The sequence below is a fragment of the Gadus morhua genome, chromosome 7, assembly GCF_902167405.1.
Source record: "Gadus morhua chromosome 7, gadMor3.0, whole genome shotgun sequence".
Lineage (NCBI taxonomy): Eukaryota > Metazoa > Chordata > Actinopteri > Gadiformes > Gadidae > Gadus > Gadus morhua.
The window spans coordinates 22,013,301-22,033,739 of record NC_044054.1 but is presented as its reverse complement, the minus strand read 5'-3'; the positions used below and the strand labels follow the sequence as shown (position 1 = coordinate 22,033,739).

Here is a 20,439-nt window from a genome sequence, read left to right as displayed (position 1 = left end):
AGTGCAGTTATAATGACCCAGTGCCATGCACCTGTCCCATTGAACTGTGAGGGACCACTTATGTATAGAAATGCCACTTACACCAGCAGCAAACAATCATATCTGAGGCATCCATCGTTCTATCCTTTTGTCTTTGTTCACACTTCGATGGAGTCCTACAATGTAAACAGAGGATCTAATGAATCATACCAAACAATAGTCTATCTCTGTCTATCTTTCCCTCTCTCTAGTATTTCTAAGGAAGAGAGATAATGTAAACTCCACACAGAGTCTGTGCGTGCAAAGTAGAGGGCCTGTTTTCTTTCTCCCACCATTATATTTCCATGCTGCTGCAGCGCACGGCCTGGATCTTTGCATACAGTTAGAGCGCAGCTCCGGAGGCCAGCAGCACACAGTAAACCCAACAGTCTCATGAGCCTGAAGAAGGACCAGGAGCGCCACGTCATCCCAACAGGGAACATTCTGGAAGTATATTGTAGAATATTACATGGATGTCATGTTGGAAAAAAAATAGATGGACAGATGGATCAATTTAGATAGATACAGACGGGCAGATATGCATATATATTAGGGCTGTAACGATACGCGTATCAAACCGAAAATCGCGATACTCAAAGCCACGAACCTGTCTCGCGGTGTGAGAAGGCAGAAGCGCGATATGCCCTTTCTAACTCTTCGGTCAAATTGTCCGATTGAAATTTGCTAATAATTTGTCTAAAAAATAGTCTGCTGACAGCGCCCCCTCCTATCGGTGCCGTAAATATGTGACGAGATGCCCTCTCTGTGATCACAGCTCTCCGTGGCTACGGAGGATTGCATTTCTCCACAGCCGTCGAAGTCCTCATATGCGATATGAACGACATTTATCCAGAGTGGGCCAAGCGCGAAAAAAATTGCCTGTGTGATCCTGTCTCTATTGTTTTGTGTGATTTGACTGGCAGTTTGTCTGCTTATAGGTCGGAATGAAGCGGCCACCGATTATTGACAGGATGGGTAGCCTACTTTATTCTACCGGACTCGTTCGCTTCTTCACTAGACACACGCGCTACCGCTCGCTCTCCTCGCTCGTCCACTCACTCGCTGACGTCACTCACACACGCATACGCACACTGCCATTCTCGCGCACACACATATGCTACTCGTAACACTATGCCTCGTTATTGCGACGTTCATGTTTTTCCTCATCTATTGAAAGTTAGGCTATTAAACATGTTGCATTCTTTACGGCCTGATTATGTCATTATTTAAGCTACATAGCCTAATAAGAAGCGCTAATAAGGATATTTGAATAAACCAACCAAACAGTTAAAGGGGCCCTATTATGCCTACCAGCAAAGAGCATCCTCCAACTGCAATCTTTGGTTATTTCTTTATTAATTTAGCTATACTTTAATAGTATTCTTTCGGTTCAAATCTGTTCAGTGTTCCAAATTATTTGTTATTAAATGTTACATTAAGATAATTGGTATTTAAGTGTTGTTTAAATAAAATGCTTTTTAAATTTAAAAGAATCGTGGGATGTATCGAACCGTGGGTCAAAAATCGTGATACAAACCGAATCGTGAATTTGTGTATCGTTACAGCCCTAATATATATAGAATAATAGATGCATCATTTAAGGATTAAAATGTATTCAAAAACATGCAGATAGGTATATGGATGGGTAGGTAGATCATTCGAACAAATTCCTTCTCAAGGTTTCCTTCTTGATAATCAAGCGTTTCCCTGTCCTTTGGGGGGGTAGTGTTATGGTCATAAAATAAGGCCTGTTACTGTGATGAAGGGCCATCCAAATATTATTGACTTTACTAATCAGACAGAGAGATGCATGCAGAGATAGATGCGTCATTTAAAATGCATTTAAATACTGGCCCTTTGATAGATTGATCGATTGATAGATAGATAGGTGAATGGATAGATCAACGGATGGGATGGAAAGGTTGATATGTAAATTAATGTACAGACAGACAGACAGAGGCAGTAGCATGGCGGTGCCTGCTACGTCAGCCGGTTTAACTCCTGATCCGTTGAGTCGTTCTTGGAGTGACCTCTAGCTGTATTTGCATTGCAAGGTTCTGGCGGCAGCTGCATTTGCCATGCAGACTCTTTAATTTCCTCTAGTCATAGACTGTATGTAAAATAGGCAGGAAAACATTAAAGGGGTGAATGTTTTGTATGTTTGGACGATTTAAGAGCCGACCGACTGATGATGGGTTGGGTTATGTTTCAGGTTCAAGATCATTCGTTAACCATTAGCATTTTTATCGTTATATACTTGAGGTGAATAGTTCTGCCTCGACAACAGAGCTGCTTCTTCTTCTTCTTCTTCTTCTTCTTCTTCTTCTTCTTCTTCTTCTTCTTCTTCTTCTTCTTCTCTTTATCCTTCTCTTCTCTAGCAATGTCATTAAATATGAACCCACTGTAGCAAGGGGCCTTGCTACACACCATAGTTGGCTGCCACACACCAACTTTCAGTGGACTCCTCAAAACACAGGACGCGGATTGGTGATGTTGAAGCCGGTTAATTATAAAGATGCAGGAGATGATACATTGCCTGGTGTTGTTGCCATCTAGGAGAACATGTTTTTGGAGATGGCTGGTTTAACCTGTATCCAGCCTCACCCAGCACTAGAGTCCAATCAGACAGGGCTAGATGAGTCTGCTTAAACCAGGCATCGTCTACACACACTCCAACACCTATCCTTTAAAGAACAAGCTGGTATTAGTTGACATTACTGGCCCCAAGCTGGTAGCCTCAGGGAGGGCAACATGAACGCAGAGTTAATACGTGGGTACGACCCAAATTACATTCAAGACTTGTATATATGAAAGAGACTCAAGTGTAGAAATAGGCGAAAACAAAGGAGGTGAGATAGTGCCATTATTCCGTCTGACCACACAGCCAACGGACTGCAAACAGTGTATGCACGTTGGATCTTTTGAGTCTACATAAATGGCCTTTTGTCTGCTTTTTTCAAAAGAGCCGTAATCCCATTTCCACACCAGAGAAAAAGTAGAGAAAGGCCTGATTTACCTAGCAGTTAAGATTGTGGCTCCCTTGTGCATGCTCCTGTTACTCTGACCGTGTCCTTTGTCTGCTGCCAGGGCTTGGTCTTGGACACACATTTGCATGCCCGAGGGACACTTGAATGCATAGTCCCCCGGATTCTCACTGCCTGCCATGCAAAACCAGTGGGGGACCAGTTAAAGAGGCGCACGCGCACAGTCAACACAGGTGCGCATCAGTCAAAACACTCCTGACTGTCCCAGCTCTCCAGCCAACCCCCTCCCCCAAGGACCAAATCTTACCACCCTTTGCAGAGAGTGCTATGGAAATGAGTGCAGTGATTTCGATAGGCTCAAGGTGCTGGGCTTGTTTGTTGGAGCTGACTTTTAGTTTGAGTCCGTCCCCCTAACCTGGATGATCATCACCAAGTACAGGCTGTAGTCTTAGGATTCTGCTCCAGGGTCTGCGTCTGGGTGTGTTGAGCCCCACGTGGTGGTCCTGTCTAAAGTTAGACGATAGTGCAGTGGTATTGAAGAGTGGACGGAGGGAGACGCCTTAGGGAACAGAGGAGAATGCCGAGAGCTTTCCTGGTCAAGAAGAAGCAGGCAGCCTGCGGGGGCTGGAGATGGAGAGACCCAGAGCAGGCAGAGTGGAGAGAAGATCCCTCAGAAGGTAAGGCTTTTTTGTTGACTGTTTTCCCCGAATTGCCCCTGTTTCCTGACCTCTTTTAGAAAACAAATGTATTGAAAACAGCCTCCCCTTGGGGTTAACACCACTTCTGAGATGTGACTGAGTCGGATAAGTAAGAGGATCCAACTGACAAGTTCTCTGTTGAATCTGGGGGGGGGGGGGGGGGGGGGGGAATAAGTGTTGATTTCAATGCTGTATCTAGAAGCGTCTGGATAACTCAGGTGGTTTCCTCTTCTCCCATCAGTTAGCGACAGCGCTCCGGAAGAGACGTTGAGCGCGCCAGATGTCTCCGAGCTGGCCGCTCCCTCTGAGAGCTCTGACTTTGGCTCAGAGGAAGCAGCGGGATCTGCGACATCACCGGCGCCCGTCCCAACACCGCCCGCGTTGGGAGTGAGGGAACAGGACCCAGAGACCAGTCGAGACTGGCCTGCCATGCTGCCCCCGAGGCAACTCTACCACCCTAATGCGTTGGCACTGGCCAGCCGGGCCAAGGTACTTTAAACACATACTTACACTCATCTTAAGATCAGATGTTTGCTAGTGGTTAAGTTTTCAATTACGAGTTCATTTAGGAAAAAATGGATATCTTTTTTTTTAACCATTAAATACTTTTTCAGGAAAACATTAATCAATTAATAATTACATCGATTCGAGAAAGTTACCTCAAAATAATCTGAAAAAGGCACACAATTGTCTCACCACATCCATCATGTTTACCCCCTTGTGTTTAGCCCCGCCCCCGTGTGGCACCCAGCGCTGGGGACTTCCTGTGCTCCGTGTGCCACAAGCTGTTCCCTCTGCAGCGCATGCTGACGCGCCACATGAAGTGCCACAGCCTGGTGAAGAGGCACCCGTGTCGATACTGCGGCAAGGGCTTCAACGACACGTTTGACCTCAAGAGGCACATGCGCACTCACACAGGTGAGAACACACTCGTGCATGTGCACATACAAACGCGCACGCACACACACACACACACACACACACACACACACACACACACACACACTCAAAGACACACACACACACACACACACACACACACACACACACACACACACACACACACACTGACAAACTGACACAGACACACTCACACACGCACACACTGACACACATACACACTGACATACACTGACACACACGCACCCAAACACATACACCACCGCCCGCACAAACACTCACACATATGATGAATGCTACGACTATATATTTGAATATATATAATTTGAATAAACCATCTAGACCTGTGTGTGTACATTAAATTAATATTTAACTCTTTAAAGACACCTAAAATGTTTGTTATTTTTGGTCCTTGGTGGTCTTCTGGTGTATGACCTTTAATGTAAAGGTCACACAAAACGTTTCACTGCTGTTTAAGGAAAGAATTTAACAACATGTTCCGCCTAAACCTTGCCTCTCAAGAGGTAGGCCTGCTACCACCCTGTAACACGCAGCCCATGGCTACTACGTCCATAGTTTCTCACTCTCTTTTGCTCTGTCTTTGCTCGCAGGTATCCGACCCTACAGGTGTGAGCTCTGTGAAAAGGCTTTCACGCAACGCTGCTCTCTGGAGTCCCACAAGAGGAAGATCCACGGGGTTCATCAGCAGTACGCCTACCGCCAGCGACGCTCCAAGATCTTTGTGTGTGAGGACTGCGGCTTCACCTCCAACCGGCCCGACGAGTACTTTGTCCACGTGCGGCAGTGCCACCCGGGCAGCCCGGCTCTGCGGCGCTACTACCGGCGGCAGGCCCACGAGAACGCCAACTTTGGCGTGGCCGAGTGTAAACTCAACCCCTATCTGGTCTACTCAAACTCTGGCTACTTTATCTGAGAGGCGGACTATGGGAAAGTTACCGTATGTTTGGCTTGAAGCTGTAACGGTGTGGTAATATAAACATGTAATTTGTGTAATATATTAGACTAGCATATTTTAGGAAAATAAACTTTTTCTACTAAACTACTTTTTCAACTTCTCTTTAAATAATGCATTGGTCAAATAGTTAAAATAGTGATTATTAATTGTAAATTGGTCATATCATCATTTTATCAACATGTACTTTGATTGTATTGGTTTATTTAATTGAATTGAGACCATGTCCTTTAGTCTAAATTATTAAAAAGATATTGTCAAAAGAAAGGACAGAGCGATATTGCTTTTCTGATCTCTAGGTAAGAATTTCGTGGGCTCACTTACATGGAATAATAATAAAGTTACATCCTGATTGATGAAGAAATGTCATCTTGTGACATTCTAGTATATTATGTTTTATCATAGAAATGCTAGTCTAATGCTACAAACTGTGGCATTTTCTTTACAGCCAAGTCTTTATTTATATTTACTGAATTAATGGACCGCTTTATGATGGTTGGGAAACCCTGCTCATGTGAAGTGAATAATGGGAGCAAAAATAACACACATTAAAAACTAAGCCTTTATTTTGATTCAAAAATATCTTGGTCGTGTAGGGACGAAATAGAAATGTAATGACATAAAAGGATATGATATAAAGCATGGACTCAGAGATCTAGGAGTGGCGTGGTTGTAAAATAACTTTCAAATTTCAGCACCGTTTTCTGCTGGCTTAATGATTTGGCAGCAGCCATATGTTATAAAGGTGCAATTGGCATTCTATTTGAGCTATTTCCATAAAGTGATATTCACAGCTAAAAAAGAAAGATATGAAATTACCTAATTTGTTGTGCTACATTCTAGAGTATTTTCTCAATTCTTTACTCAGCCTTCTACAGATCCAGTCCAAGAGATTATTAAGATTTAGCAGGAACAGTCATCTGTATTTTTGGTTTGTTTCTTTGTTTAATAATTTATGTTAGCCTTAAACTCCCTTTGTCAAGACTGAGTGAACTTTTTATGTTGAATGTGTTGTCGTATAAAGACATATTTACTGAAAGACCCATATGCTCTCTGACACACTTACGAATACACAAGCAAACGCGCACGCACGCGCACACACACACACACACACACACACACACACACACACACACACACACACACACACACACACACACACACACACACACACACACCCATCCATTCAAAATCCAATCAGATATTAGTTTTCTCCTATATTTATATTCATTTGATGACCAACCTATAATTATTAAGGCACATTATAAATAAATCATTTTCCTAATGGTACTTATTATACATTCAAATTCATTCAAAGGTATTGCCCATGTCACACACCTCATTTCTAAACCATGGTTAAGAGTCGTGCTTTTGAAGCAGGCCCCTACACCGGTCATAACAGTGCTTCAGTCCCCGGTCACGGTTCACACCATCACCCCTGAAATAACCCATGGAGTAAACATGCATTATATATTAAAGAATAAGCAGAAGGGCAACCTTTCAAATACCTAAAAGATAAATGGGGCACAGCAACACATGACTTAAGTAGTGCAACACAACAAGCTCAAACCACCCCAAGGTGCATATGCATGGTACAAAAAACACAAAGCAAGTTGTATTCAGTCTGAGATCCAAGCCGGGTGGAGATAATGCATTGGAGGGGGTCGTCTCAAGGACCCCTCTCTTTGTTTCACTCGCTTGTCGTGCCCTTTCAAAGAGTAAACAAATAAGAAAATACAACCAAAAAGCAGTTAAGGTCAACTCGGTCCTAGATCCCCGTTGGTGCAACTCTATGGCGAACAGTTAGCACCAAACCAGGTCATTTGAAACCGGGACATCCACCTCCGACCTGTCTTTCCAACTTCCCTCGTGAGAAACACCATCGCTGTGTTGTGCAACCTTCCCGCTCTGAGTGGTGCTTTCTGTCGTATCACTCGCACGCGGCACAGCTCTCTCTTTGGCCTGCTAATCCTGGGGTCTCCGCAACTCTGCCCCACTCCGAAGGTTATTTTCCCGGAGGCTCTTTGGCCACGTTGTAGACGGCGCCTGAGAAGGGACTTCCGGTCCTCCTTCTCCCACCCAGAGACCGAGAGAGTTCAGCAGAGGGAGCGGACATAAAAGGAGCGGGGGCCAGAGAGGAAGAGCGAGAGGGTGGTGGTGGAGGCGCTGGTCTGTGGTCAGGAGAGCTCGGTGGTGAGGCGTCTGTCCCAGGGAGCCTGGCACTCCTCCCCCCCCTTGGCACACACCAGCAGGTAATGCTCACTCTTCACATGGGGCAGTCGCACCTGGTGGTGGGGTTGACACACAGGGACACATCCAGGGTGAAACCCTTGGTAGGATTATAGGTAGGATCAATCTCTGAAACTCTTTTTTTAAATACCACTCTTTTTGATAGAATGAGTGTGTGTAAAACATGATCTTCAGATCAAAATAATGCTGGCTGTTAAAAATTCCCCCTACCCTGTGAAACAGGAGCATGTGGCGGTGAGTGTGGATCACCAGAGGGTAGTGGCAGAAAGGGGGCGCCTTCGCCTCCTGTAAAACATTAAACCCAGGCTACAGTCAGAGCAGAAGCGCATATAGATCACAGTAGACCACAAATTCCTATACATTGAAAGGATCAGTACAGCTAAAAAATAGTTTTGATGTTTAGAACTTCTAAACCATGTCAAATAAATGAAAAGCTTATTTTTACTCCCATGGGAGTCGGGGATAAGTTACTATCACAACAAGAGATGTTTTGCAAATGAGCTTTCCCCTCCTATAAAACTTGTAAACCCAGTCTTTAATCAGAGGCACATATAGATCACGGCAGAACACACCTTCCCTTACATAAAAAGAATCAGTAAAATTAAAACAGGCGGACTATGTTTAGAAGTTCTAAGCAATGTATAATTTATGTATAACTTCCATTTGTTACTAAATTACCCAGGGATTATCCACTATCACTACAACAGATGTTTGCAAATGAGATCTCCTCTCGTTTAAAAATTTAAACCAAGTGTATAATCAGAGGCACTAAGTGGGAAGTAAAAATAGATTACAACATCCCTAACATCAAAAGGAGAAGTCAAATAAAAAAGGGCAAATTATGTTTTGAGGATCTCAACAACGTGAAATTAATGTTTAACTTCCATTTTCCCACCAGTGAGCGAGGGATTATTCACCATTCCAAGAACAGATGTTTGCAAATGAGGAAGACAATCATTTTATGTAAAGGAGCACTGTGTCAGAGTGACAGGGCTGTTCCTCTGGCTGTTTATAAGAATAATACACAGATTAAATCCCTCAAGCCTTAACCTTAATGCTTAAACTTTTAGTCTAATCAGACAACTTACCACCATTTAGTTTTGCAAGATGGACATATATTCACAATGAAAGAACACATTCACAGTCCAGATCTAACACAGTGTACTTTGCGAGAAGAACAAAACAGACTACAATTATCTGAATGAATCCTCTTAAAAGTCTTTCAAAGATTGAGCAGGCCGGTCTAAGTTCTCTGTGGCGATGCAATAACAAACGGCTATGTCCCATGCAAGATTGTCTGTGTGATTCTTAAAAAAATGTGTGAGAAGAATGTGTGAATAGGCTTCGTAACAAAAAAAAATATCTCAGCCCGATAAAAAGAATGCGTGTGAAGTAGGGGGACAGGCTTACATCCCGTGGTGATTCCACACAGTGGGCAGTCAGAGGGAAAGCTGACGGGCACAGAGTCAGGGCTGTGAGTGAGAGGAGAGAAGAGGTACGTCACTGCAGGTGGCAAGCGGTGGCACTGCATGTGCAGGCATTCTGCACAGGGCAGCACTGCTGGCCAGCCAAATATTGTTTAAGTCACACAGGAGGAAATCAAAAGCATCAGCACCAAACAGCATCCAAACAAAAGAAAAGACGCATATTTGCTGTAAATGCATGTTTGCTGCAGGTTTACTAAATGCATGAAATAATGCAGGTTGCAGATGGAGAGTGAGTTAGTTAATAATAGAAAGATGTATTCACTTCGGTGATCACCATAAACGAGTTTGACAGATGCTGTTGTCGTTACCTGTGTGTGTACAACACCTTCCGTCCATCAGACAATGGACCCCCAAGGCCAAGAATGCAACCAACCCCGATCCCCAGTCCCGGCCTCCGAAATAGCCCTCCTCGACACACTATTGATTCATGGAAATGGGCATCCAAGCTCCCCTGCATACCTTGGCTATTCTTAGCCGGAGATATTTATCACCATGTCCTCACGGCGCTCCTCCAACATAAGCAGCGGTTGGGACCGCGCCGCGCTGTGTTTATTCTGAGTGGCTCATATTGTCTGGAGCCCATTCCACGCTGTGTGCACCAGACCGGGAAGGTGGTCCTTAGGCTCGAGGAGAGTCCTTGTGGACGCTGAGGCAAGACTACACAAATACCAGTCGTTTTTCTTTTAATGGACCTTACAGGACCACACTCGTTCTTTCTAAATGCGGACTCGTATTTTGTAGTAGTTCATATAGAAGCTCATATTTTCAAAATGATCGTATCCAGTAGATCTGCAAAATAATTATCCATGCAATATCTGTGTAATAGTTATATGAATTCTTACAGCAGGGATACAGAAGGAATGCAAGCAATGGAGCCAGTGTTGCCTTAAAGTATAGATGGTGAGGATGAAGTGAAGTGTCATGAAGTCGTAGATGATGATGATGGTTATTAATAAGCACTGTGGTTGTTGATCCCTTGCCTGTTGCCTTGTTTGTTCTCCAGTCCTGCATCTCACCCCTCAGTCTCTCCATTTCCTTCTCCAACTCACAGTATCTCCTTTCTGCTTCCTGTAACCGTCTGGTGAAACAAGCACATACTGGGAGGTTATGGTTTTAAGGGTCGATCCCTGCTTTGTTTTTGCGACATGAAAAAGGTTTCCCCTTTGAGGCAGAAAAAATGCATTTTGAGTGAGGCTTGGCCTTATCTGATAAAAGAGAAAACATGGCCATGCATCTCTTTGAAATCAAGTCTTCATTTTATCTTGTAAAGCATAATGTTTCCCCTATCCCCATAATTATGTCTGATTACCCTTGCAAGTCTTCATCAAGGCCTGAAATTTGTTCCTCATTTCCTTCCTCTTCCTCGTCTTCTTTTACTTCCTCTTCCTCTACCTCTTCTATTTCCTCTTCTTCTTCTTCTACTTCTTCTTTTTCTTCCTCTATGGTGGTATGCTTAGAGGTTGTTGCATGGTCCGTCACTAGAGGGAGCTCTAAGAGACCGCTCAGGTCCTCTGGCAAAGAGTCCTGCCACACCTGAAGCTGAAAAGGACCGGATGCAGCATAGTATGAAATAACACATAGATAGACATACACATAGATCTTACAGCTTCAGAAAAAATATAATCAAAATTAATGCCTAGTATTTTCAGACAGTCATAATGTATACGGCACAACACCCAAGGGAAACAGATTATTGAAGTCTGGCACAGTGCATAATTGTGAAATCTAGAATTGGTCAAGGTTAGCTGGTTATGTGTGTCTTGTTGAGAAAAGACCATAATCAGTGCTTAATTTGAGGGGGAGCCAGGGGGAGCGCGCTCCGGAAGCTCTGACGTGCGCTCCGCCAGCTGGATCTTGAGTGTGTGTGTGTGTGTGTGTGTGTGTGTGTGTGTGTGTGTGTGTGTGTGTGTGTGTGTGTGTGTGTGTGTGTGTGTGTGTGTGTGTGTGTGTGTGTGTGTGTGAGGGGCTAATACTGTGTGCATGTGTGTGTTTTGTTCAGATGTGCAGCAAGAGAGGTTGGACTTGGAGTGACGCGAGTCGGTTGAGTGATGTGTGATAAATCTGCGAGGAGTTAGCGAAAGTAGTGAACTTTATTATTATTATGGTTTTTGTGGTATTCTGGTATTGTTCTGGTTAATAATATGTATCTATTTGTTAACGTGGCCAAGTTGTCATGCCAGATTGTTGTTCTAACTAGGCCTACTATAATCTATGAAGTAGCCTATCTATTTGTTTTCATCTTTTGATGCGACGGAGATCCATTTTCAAGGACTTGGTGTATTTTGTTGTGTTGAGAATACAATGACTCAATGACGCACCTGCGAGTGCATGACATATTCCTCAACTGTTAGTAAACAACGGTAAACTTTATAACGTGTGGCTGTGTGTCTCTCCAACCTAACATATGTTTACTATTTTTTCTGGGTACATCCCCATTCACGAGGCTTTAGTAGGCTAATTTCTTGCGATGTTGACTAAATAAGTGTGGGTTGTTCGAAAGCGCCCACCAGAGCCCCCCCGCCGCTTTTTTTCTACTCGTCCTCAGCGCTCCGGGAGCTCCCACTTGACAAATTAAGCACTGACCATAATGATAATAACATCGACGGACCACACAACTACAACACTAAATCCCTGTCACTGTGGAACGTTCTCACCAGCTTCTCTGCAGAAATCAGCCTTTCGTTTTCCCCGAGCCTGCTGTGGTCGATCTCCAGCATGATGTCTAGGCTGCGGTCTACTGCACCGGTCTGGCTACATCAAGAGAAAACAATAAAATGCCATTTCTCTTTGCGTTAAAGATGTCTACATTTACATTTAGTGGATTTTGTTGTCTCTTTTATTTTTTTTTATTGATTTTTTTTTATATTTATAAAACGACTTTATCCATTTATCCATTCATTCACTCCGGGGATTGAAGTAGCAACCTGGTAGCTGTGTAGGAGTATCCCACGAAGGCAAGGTGCACACCTGTGGGAGCTCTTCCCATGACATCGGAGAGTGTTTCCTACACAACGTACAGCACAGGACAAAGAGATATTGACCCTATGTATTCATTTTCATAACCACCGCTCAATGATACAAAGTTTATACACATATAAGACAGTGGTGCTCAACGATCTAGCCTCAGCAGCCACATGTCAAACTTGCTCTCACTCACACATTAGACATATCACTCCACACACCAATAGCAACTCAGGAAAGATTGCTTTTAAACTTTTATGCTCCTGACAGATGGAATAAACTTCAGGTCTCAAGTTCAAGGGGATGATTGAAATCGCATTGGATGAGGATTTGCTTGTGTTTTTAATGTTTTTTTTAGTCATCCCATTGTATTGTATTATTTATTTATTTACTTTATGTTTGACTGGCTGTCTATATCGGTTGTGTATTTGGTTTTCTGTTTTTATTTTTATATTTTGTAATCAGGGCATCATTGAAAAAGAGAGCCGGCTCTCAATGGCCTTTCCCTGAATAAATAAAGGTTATATAATACATTTAAAAATAGTGTTGTTGGTCATTAAGTCACGACCCAAAAATAACCATTCTTTTTGGGTCATTCATTAACCAACAATGCAGTCCTCAACAATGCCTTTATGTACTATTACAAACACAAAGCGAACAGAAAGCTGCAAAGATTTGGGACGAACTCAATGAAATAGTTAGCCGTTGAAACTTGACTGAACACCTAAACAGCAGTTCATTCATGGGCTTCATTCTAAAGACTACAGTATGCTCTGCGGCCCCCCCGGTGTGTGAGCCACGGGGGCGGGGCATGTTACCATGTCACTCAGGCAGTCGTCGTGCACGTCAAAGTTGGCGGTGTCCGTGGCGTCCGCGACCTCGGGCAGGTAGGGGGCGGGGAGTTTGTGCAGGGCGCTCCAGTCCAGGTGGCAGAAGAAGGGGTGGCCCCTGAAGTCTCCGAAACCCCCGGAGCCCAGCCGCTCCTCCCTCTCGCAGACCAGCCCTGCGATGAAGGAGCGGGCCGTGTCCGACACCTCGGGGCCCAACGGGGGGAGCTCAAAGTAATCCTGGAGGGCCAGATTTTGTTTAGGTCGTGGTTAGTGAGAACAGACTCAAGCTGGGACTCCAACTCGAAAGGTTCTGGGGTCGAACCCTGATTTTTTGCAGGCCAACGGGAACCCCAACCTTTTACTTTAATGACCCTATAGTATCGAATAATCCTAAATGCATAAAAACATGAACTCAAGAGTAATAGTTATTGTTTGTGTTTTTGATCATCCACACTGCACTGATTTAACCATGATGTTGTTTGAATAGACTATTCTTTTGTATAGACGTTGGTGAGGGTTGATATGGTCACCAAACGTTTTCAGAATTCAGCCTTGGTTTCCATGGGGAATTTTCGAAGATGAATGGACCTCTCACGTAACCATGTTTTGTCCACACGTTTCAATTGTGCGACCGCTCGTAGGTGTGCTTAATAGTGCTTAGCTAACAGAGCATATGTTCCCGAAAGAGCTGCGAACATGGGTCCACTCCACGGCCATATCAAGTGATTCACCCACGACTGGGCTCTATTGACCATCGGCTGAGTCACTGTCGCCTTTTTTTGAGGGCCACCCGATTATCAGCCGTGTGGCGACCACGCACCTGGAAGTGGATGATCTTGGCATAGGTTTCGGAGATGGACTCTGCATAAAAGGGAGTGGTGCCCAGAAGCATCTCGTAGGCGCAGATCCCGAGTGCCCACCAGTCACACTCGGGGCCGTAGCCTCCCCCTCCATCCACCGCCCGCAGGATCTCAGGGGAAAGGTAGTCTGGGGTGCCCACCGCCAAGGAGGAATGGACCTGGGGAGTGAGCAGCAGCAGTATCATCTCAGTGGGCTCGCCGAAGAAACAGACTTATATTACTTAATGGGATCACCATGAAACACACTTATATTACTTAATGGAATCGCCATGAAACAGACTTATATTACTTAATGGGATCGCCATGAAACACACTTATATTACTTAATGGAATCGCCATGAAACAGACTTATATTACTTAATGGGATCGCCATGAAACAGACTTATATTACTTAATGGGATCGCCATGAAACAGACTTATATTACTTAATGGAATCGCCATGAAACAGACTTATATTACTTAATGGGATCGCCATGAAACAGACTTATATTACTTAATGGGATCACCATGAAACAGACTTATATTACTTAATGGAATCGCCATGAAACAGACTTATGTTACTTAATGGGATCGCCATGAAACAGACTTATATTACTTAATGGATTCGCCATGAAACAGACTTATATTACTTAATGGGATAACGATGAAACACACTTATATTACTTAATGGAACCGCCATGAAACAGACTTATATTACTTAATGGGATCGTCATGAAACAGACTTATATTACTTAATGGGATCACCATGAAACAGACTTATATTACTTAATGGAATCGCCATGAAACAGACTTATATTACTTAATGGGATCGCCATGAAGCAGACTTATATTACTTAATGGAATCGCCATGAAACAGACTTATATTACTTAATGGAATCGCCATGAAAGAGACTTATATTACTTAATGGGATCACCATGAAACAGACTTATATTACTTAATGGAATCGCCATGAAACAGACTTATATTACTTAATGGAATCGCCATGAAACAGACTTATATTACTTAATGGGATCGCCATGAAACAAAGTTATATTAGCCTACTTCATAGAATCGCCATGAAACAGACTTATATTACTTAATGGGATCGCCATGAAACAGACCTATATTTCTTAATGGGATCGGCCGTGAAACTGACTTGCATTTCTCAATGAGACCATCCATAAAACTGACTTATATTACTTAATCAGATCGCCATGAAACAGACTTGCATTACTCAATGGGATCAGCATGAAAAAGACATAACGCAATGTTACGCAATGGGATGGTCTATAAAACCGACTTATATTACTTAATCGGATCGTCCATGACTGTGATTTATCTTACTTAATGGGATTCTCTACGAAACAGACTCGTAATAATCAATGGGACCATCCATGAAACAGACTTGCATTACTCAGTGGGATCATCCATGAAACAGAATTGCATTACACAGTGAGATCCTCTAAGTAAGAGACTAAACTGATTTATACAATCCGATTGGATCGTATATGAAACTTCACAAAGCCCCCTGAGCCAAAACTCCATTAAATCTAGGAATCAAAAGTTTATTTTAGTGGAACAAAGACATTTATTATAAAGTACAACATAAGGTATTGGCTAATGGAAATGCTCTGAGATCTACCACTTCAGCAATGATCCCTCTATGGAGCAACTGTATGGAGCGACTGCATGGAGCGACTGCATGGATCGACTGTATGACCTGCGTGGTCAGGAAGGCTAAGCAGGCGGGGTGTGTGCTGTGGATGACGTCAGCGGCCCTCACCATGCCGTCCTTCAGGACCCTCAGACAGGAGCCAAAGTCCCCCAGCCGGATGTGTCCGTCCGCCGTCAGCAGAATGTTGTCCGGTTTGATGTCTCTGTAGGGCACACACCATGAACACTTTAAATGTGCATGCATTCGGAAACACATCTTATGTTTAGCGTTTCACCCTCTGACCCTTTTAAAATAACTGTGAACTGTCAATTCAAAGGATTCATGACGACAACTTTTTGAAGTTCCAGTCAATGATGTTGTGCTCAATACCATTGAGCACAAAATTTTGAGAGCTTTTACCACAGTTAGCAAGGCCCTTATGCGGCTAGCTAGTTAATTGCTTGCTCTGTGTTAGTTGTAGTAGAAGCAGATGTTTTAAATACATTTTCTCTACAGTGTATGTATGCATTTAAAATGTTCCATCCACATAATGGTCTTACCCAGTAAGAAAATGCAACCAGAATATCTCCAACGACAAATAGCTGCATGGATATATATATAAAAACAACGTGCTCTGATGGGAAACGTTTCTCTAGGTACCTGTGCACGTAACCTAGCCTGTGGACAGAGTCGATGGCCAGGATCATCTCGGCCAGGTAGAACTGGGCCATCTCCTCTGGGATCCGATCTCCGAACTTGCTCAGCAGAGTGAGCAGGTCCCCTCCCACATAGTAGTCCATGACTAAATACTGCAGGAGATATATATATACAAAGCAGATGACTCAGAGAGTGCATTAGAGCTGCTGTTGAAGTGTGACACTAGACAGAGGGCAGCCCCGGGGCTCTGCATACCAGATAGTCGTCGTCCTGGAAGGCATAATGCAGCTCTGTGATCCAGCGCCGGTCTCCTCTCAACAGGACCTCCCGCTCCTCCTGGTAACACGCCGTCTGCACGCCAGCACACAACCAGGGACAACGTTTTATTCTCTGAACAGGAACGCAAATACACACACACACACACACACACACACACACACACACACACACACACACACACACACACACACACACACACACACACACACACACACACACACACACACACACACACATAAAAACACACACACACACACACACACCAGAGATGGAAATTAACTTTTTTGCCAACAAGCCACTGTGGCAGGTAGATTTAAAAATCTACCAGCCACTCATCTTTTTTACCAGCCACTTTTTATGCGCTATATATTTTTTTAATATATGCTGTGGCATCCCGCCCCGTAAACCTTGGCCCGGACCAGCCCGAGGGTTGGTCCTGGATGGCCGTTACCACCGTCACCCACCAGCCAGCGACGGAGAGCACCGACCGAACCCCAATCAGCTTGGTTGGGGGTCACCTGGCCGAAAGCCGAGGAGCCACTATAAGAGGACTGACATTCTGGCAGACCAGAAGCGGGAGCGAGGAAGGAGGAAGCGCTCGTGTCCGCGAGAGGCTTGAGGCCCATGGAGGCCCTAGAGACCGCGTTTACTTTGTTTGATTTAAGTCGTCTGCAATAAATGCCTTTAATGGCTTAACCCACACTGCCAAGTGTGATTTATACCTGGTCCCCGGCAACAACAAGGACATTTTAAACAATATAATAGTAGCAATAGATAAGAAAAGTATTTTTCATACACATCTTTTTTTCCATCAGATGGGATTTTTACTGTAAGTAGGTTCTACCAAGGAACTGAGTTGAAAACGTTACACTCTTGCCGCATATGATAAACAATACACAGGTATCTGCCATGTTAAGTCATGTTCATTTCAAAGGTGTTACGATGACGAGTTTGGGGATAATTCATCAATACAAAGTATTTTCAATAAATAAAACAAATTGACATATTAACAATAAAACAACAAGCATGGCTACACCATCATAACATGTTATTTACATGTGACTGCATACAAATGTGTCCACAGACCTGGTAACTAACGTATGATAGTAAGCATTATTGGCCCTTAACACTAATATTCAGAAAAAACACTGCCTCGAAAGGCTATTGGCTTAAGCAATACAAGTAGAGGCATATACTTGAACTTTATACCCTGAATTTTTAAACATTGCAAACGTGCAAAAACATAATTATATATTTATGTGGCATTCAGTCCAATGCTGAAAATATATCTGTGCCATTAGGCCAATGCTGTGGTAAAGTATGTAAAGTATGACCAAGTGTTTCTTTCTGTTCAATAGTCTAGATAGAACTTTATCATCCCCTTTAAGAGAAATTTGTTAATGTTTGTCCCTATAAAACAATAATGGTAAAAAAAAAAATACAAAACACTACGGTAACTGAGTAAGTCAAACCGTCCAATCTGAAGGCTCTCCACTCCCCCTACTCACTTCCACCAATGCAAAGCGAAAAGAACTGAGTAGGGGAGGGCGTAGCCTAAATAGTTTGTGAACGACCCAGAGAAACGCAACGCAAATTCAATGTGAACATGTATGAGGCTTTAATAAAATCCCAGACGATTTTGAAATTCCGCAACATTTTTTAAAGTGTCTCAAAAAGAGGGCATGTCCGGGCAAAAGAGGACGTCTGGTTACCCTTAGTACGGAAAACACATTTGATTCCTAACAAATAGCGGCCCGAATTGGTGGGCGCTATCCTGGTAATTTCTCTGCGTGAGAAATACGAAGTGTGGCGTGTGAGCGTGTGCATTGGTTGAATTCATGGGGCAAGCCCAAGGAATCTCCACCCTTCCAGCTTCCATGAAAGAGAACAAACTAATTCACACAAAAGCGTTCATGCAAATCTAGCATTAAAGGTTAATTTAAGGAAGTTCTCTCCAGTCACGCTGAAAGTAGTTCGCTAGTAGTAGCGCTTTAAATTGCAGCGTCAGAGATTCCTAAGAAATCTGAATGCTGACTAAATTCTAGGAATTCTGACACTGCAAATGATTGCACGCTAGTGAACTACTTTAAAAAAAAACTCGACATCGCGACCAGGCGACAAATGACTGGTGAGAACCTTCTTAAATGAACCTTTAATGCTGGATTTAATTATCGGAATTCGGATTTTATTAGCCTATTAAATTTCTGAATAAAAATTATTGTGATGAATAATCTACATTTGTACAGTCGACTTTAATTCCCGTCAACTTTTTTTTCTAACACCAGCACTTCCACAATTATGCCCATGTTCCTGACTTCTATATACAAATATATACGGCTGCAAGTGATAGTCGCCCTAAATGCAGCTTTAATGTGGGTTCTGATTCTGAATGAATGCCGCTGCTGAACTGTGTGAATAAATAAAGGGAACTGAAATCTAAAGAAGACAAGTGGTTTTGATGTACCGGTGAATTCCAGCTGAAAGTGGAACATTGCTGCCATCATGGGAAATTAATGTAGCCTGGGCCTATTGTAAGTAGCTTTCAATTCCTTATTCTTTTTTTGAACATATCCCCCACTAGATTCCCCAACCCCAACACAGATTTTGTTCTGTAGAAACCTATATGGTGGAAACCGATACGCCCTCTCAACCACAAAATGTTTGAGTCACTTCTATGGAAGTAAATCTGTGCCATCGGATTTTGAAAATAAAAAGCCAAACACAGCTATGGTCTCACGCCGAATGCGTGAGACTTGAGAGCCCTGTTACCGGTATATTATCCTGGATGTTAACAGTTGCATTTCAGCAAAAGAGGCGTAAAAGAAGAAGGGGGCCGGATGTCGACAGTAGTGATGGATTTAATGATTCGTTTCTGTGACCCAGTTTGCGTGATGCAGTTCGCCAAGAGGAGTCGTTCGCGAATCGTTCGTTCGTTCGTTCGTTCAGTCGAATTTCCGGTAGCACTAACTCCACTGAGTCTGACTGACTCGGTGGAGTTAGACTGAGAACCGTGCAATGCCGTCCATTCCATGATGCAATTTACCGCTACCGGAAACCAGGCTGAACGAACAAACGATTTGCGAAAGACTCCTCCCAGTTCAGTCGAGTTTCCGGTGAATCGATTCACCGGAAACTCGGTGGAGGAGTCTTTCGGGAATCAGCCTAGTTCCCGGTAGTGGTGAATCGTATCATAGAATGCACGCCATTGCACGGTTCTCAGCTGAGTCAGTCAGACTTAGTGCTACCGGAAACTCGACTGAACTGGGAGGAGTCGTTCGCAAATCGTTTGTCCGTTCAGCCTGGTTTCTGGTTGTGGTAAATCGCATCATGGAATGCACGCCATTGCACGGTTCTCAGCTGAGTCAGTCAAACTCAGTGGAGTTAGTGCTACCGGAAACTCGTTCGTTCGTTCAGTCAAGTTTCCGGTGAATTGAATGGTGAACGAGACGAACGAGAGAAACGAACCGGTTCGGTTCGTTCGTCCTAAAGACTCGTTCATTCGAACCAGTTCGCGAACGAACGAGCCAACACAAGTCGACAGTAATGGTTGTAGAACTGCAGCGCCATATGACGAATGTATTAAATATGCAAATTTGATCAGACCTGACTGGAAAGTATTACCCGACACAGTGGCGGGTGAAGTGACCCAATTCACCCGCCACCATACAAATCCACCCGCAAATGGCGTGTGGCGGTTGTTCATTTCCATCCCTGACACACACACACACACACACACACACACACACACACACACATAAACACTCAACACACACGTACACACACAAGCACAGACACACAAGCGCACACACACAAGCGCACACAAGAACACTCAACACACACACACACAAACACTCAACACACACACATGCTAACAGGTTGGAACTACTAACTACTATGGAATGTTCAAC

At 43.6% G+C, this 20,439-nt stretch overlaps 2 protein-coding genes across 3 annotated transcripts in view; one reads left to right on the top strand and one right to left on the bottom strand.

Annotated features, from left to right (window-relative positions):
• The first annotated feature begins 3,370 nt into the window (after nt 1–3,370).
• On the top strand, nt 3,371–6,126 carry LOC115547093 (putative transcription factor ovo-like protein 3). The gene is made up of 4 exons (XM_030361061.1): nt 3,371–3,679; nt 3,942–4,189; nt 4,429–4,618; nt 5,212–6,126. The coding sequence occupies exons 1-4, from the start codon at nt 3,580–3,582 to the stop codon at nt 5,532–5,534; spliced, it is 861 nt and encodes a 286-aa protein (XP_030216921.1). The 5' UTR covers nt 3,371–3,579; the 3' UTR covers nt 5,535–6,126.
• Nucleotides 6,118–20,439, bottom strand: part of dmpk (DM1 protein kinase) — a 20,124-nt gene continuing 5,802 nt past the window's right edge. The window contains exons 4-15 of one of the 2 annotated variants that reach the window (XM_030360607.1): nt 16,508–16,603; nt 16,256–16,404; nt 15,725–15,818; nt 13,922–14,119; nt 13,090–13,338; nt 12,235–12,314; nt 11,965–12,061; nt 10,620–10,849; nt 10,291–10,388; nt 9,234–9,295; nt 8,034–8,108; nt 6,118–7,858 (exon numbers count right to left, since the gene is read on the bottom strand). In XM_030360607.1, coding sequence (XP_030216467.1) covers nt 7,751–7,858; nt 8,034–8,108; nt 9,234–9,295; nt 10,291–10,388; nt 10,620–10,849; nt 11,965–12,061; nt 12,235–12,314; nt 13,090–13,338; nt 13,922–14,119; nt 15,725–15,818; nt 16,256–16,404; nt 16,508–16,603 — 1,536 coding nt within the window. In that variant the 3' untranslated portion in view covers nt 6,118–7,750. The remainder of the gene's footprint in view (nt 7,859–8,033; nt 8,109–9,233; nt 9,296–10,290; nt 10,389–10,619; nt 10,850–11,964; nt 12,062–12,234; nt 12,315–13,089; nt 13,339–13,921; nt 14,120–15,724; nt 15,819–16,255; nt 16,405–16,507; nt 16,604–20,439) is intronic. The other variant, XM_030360608.1, reaches the window with a different exon arrangement.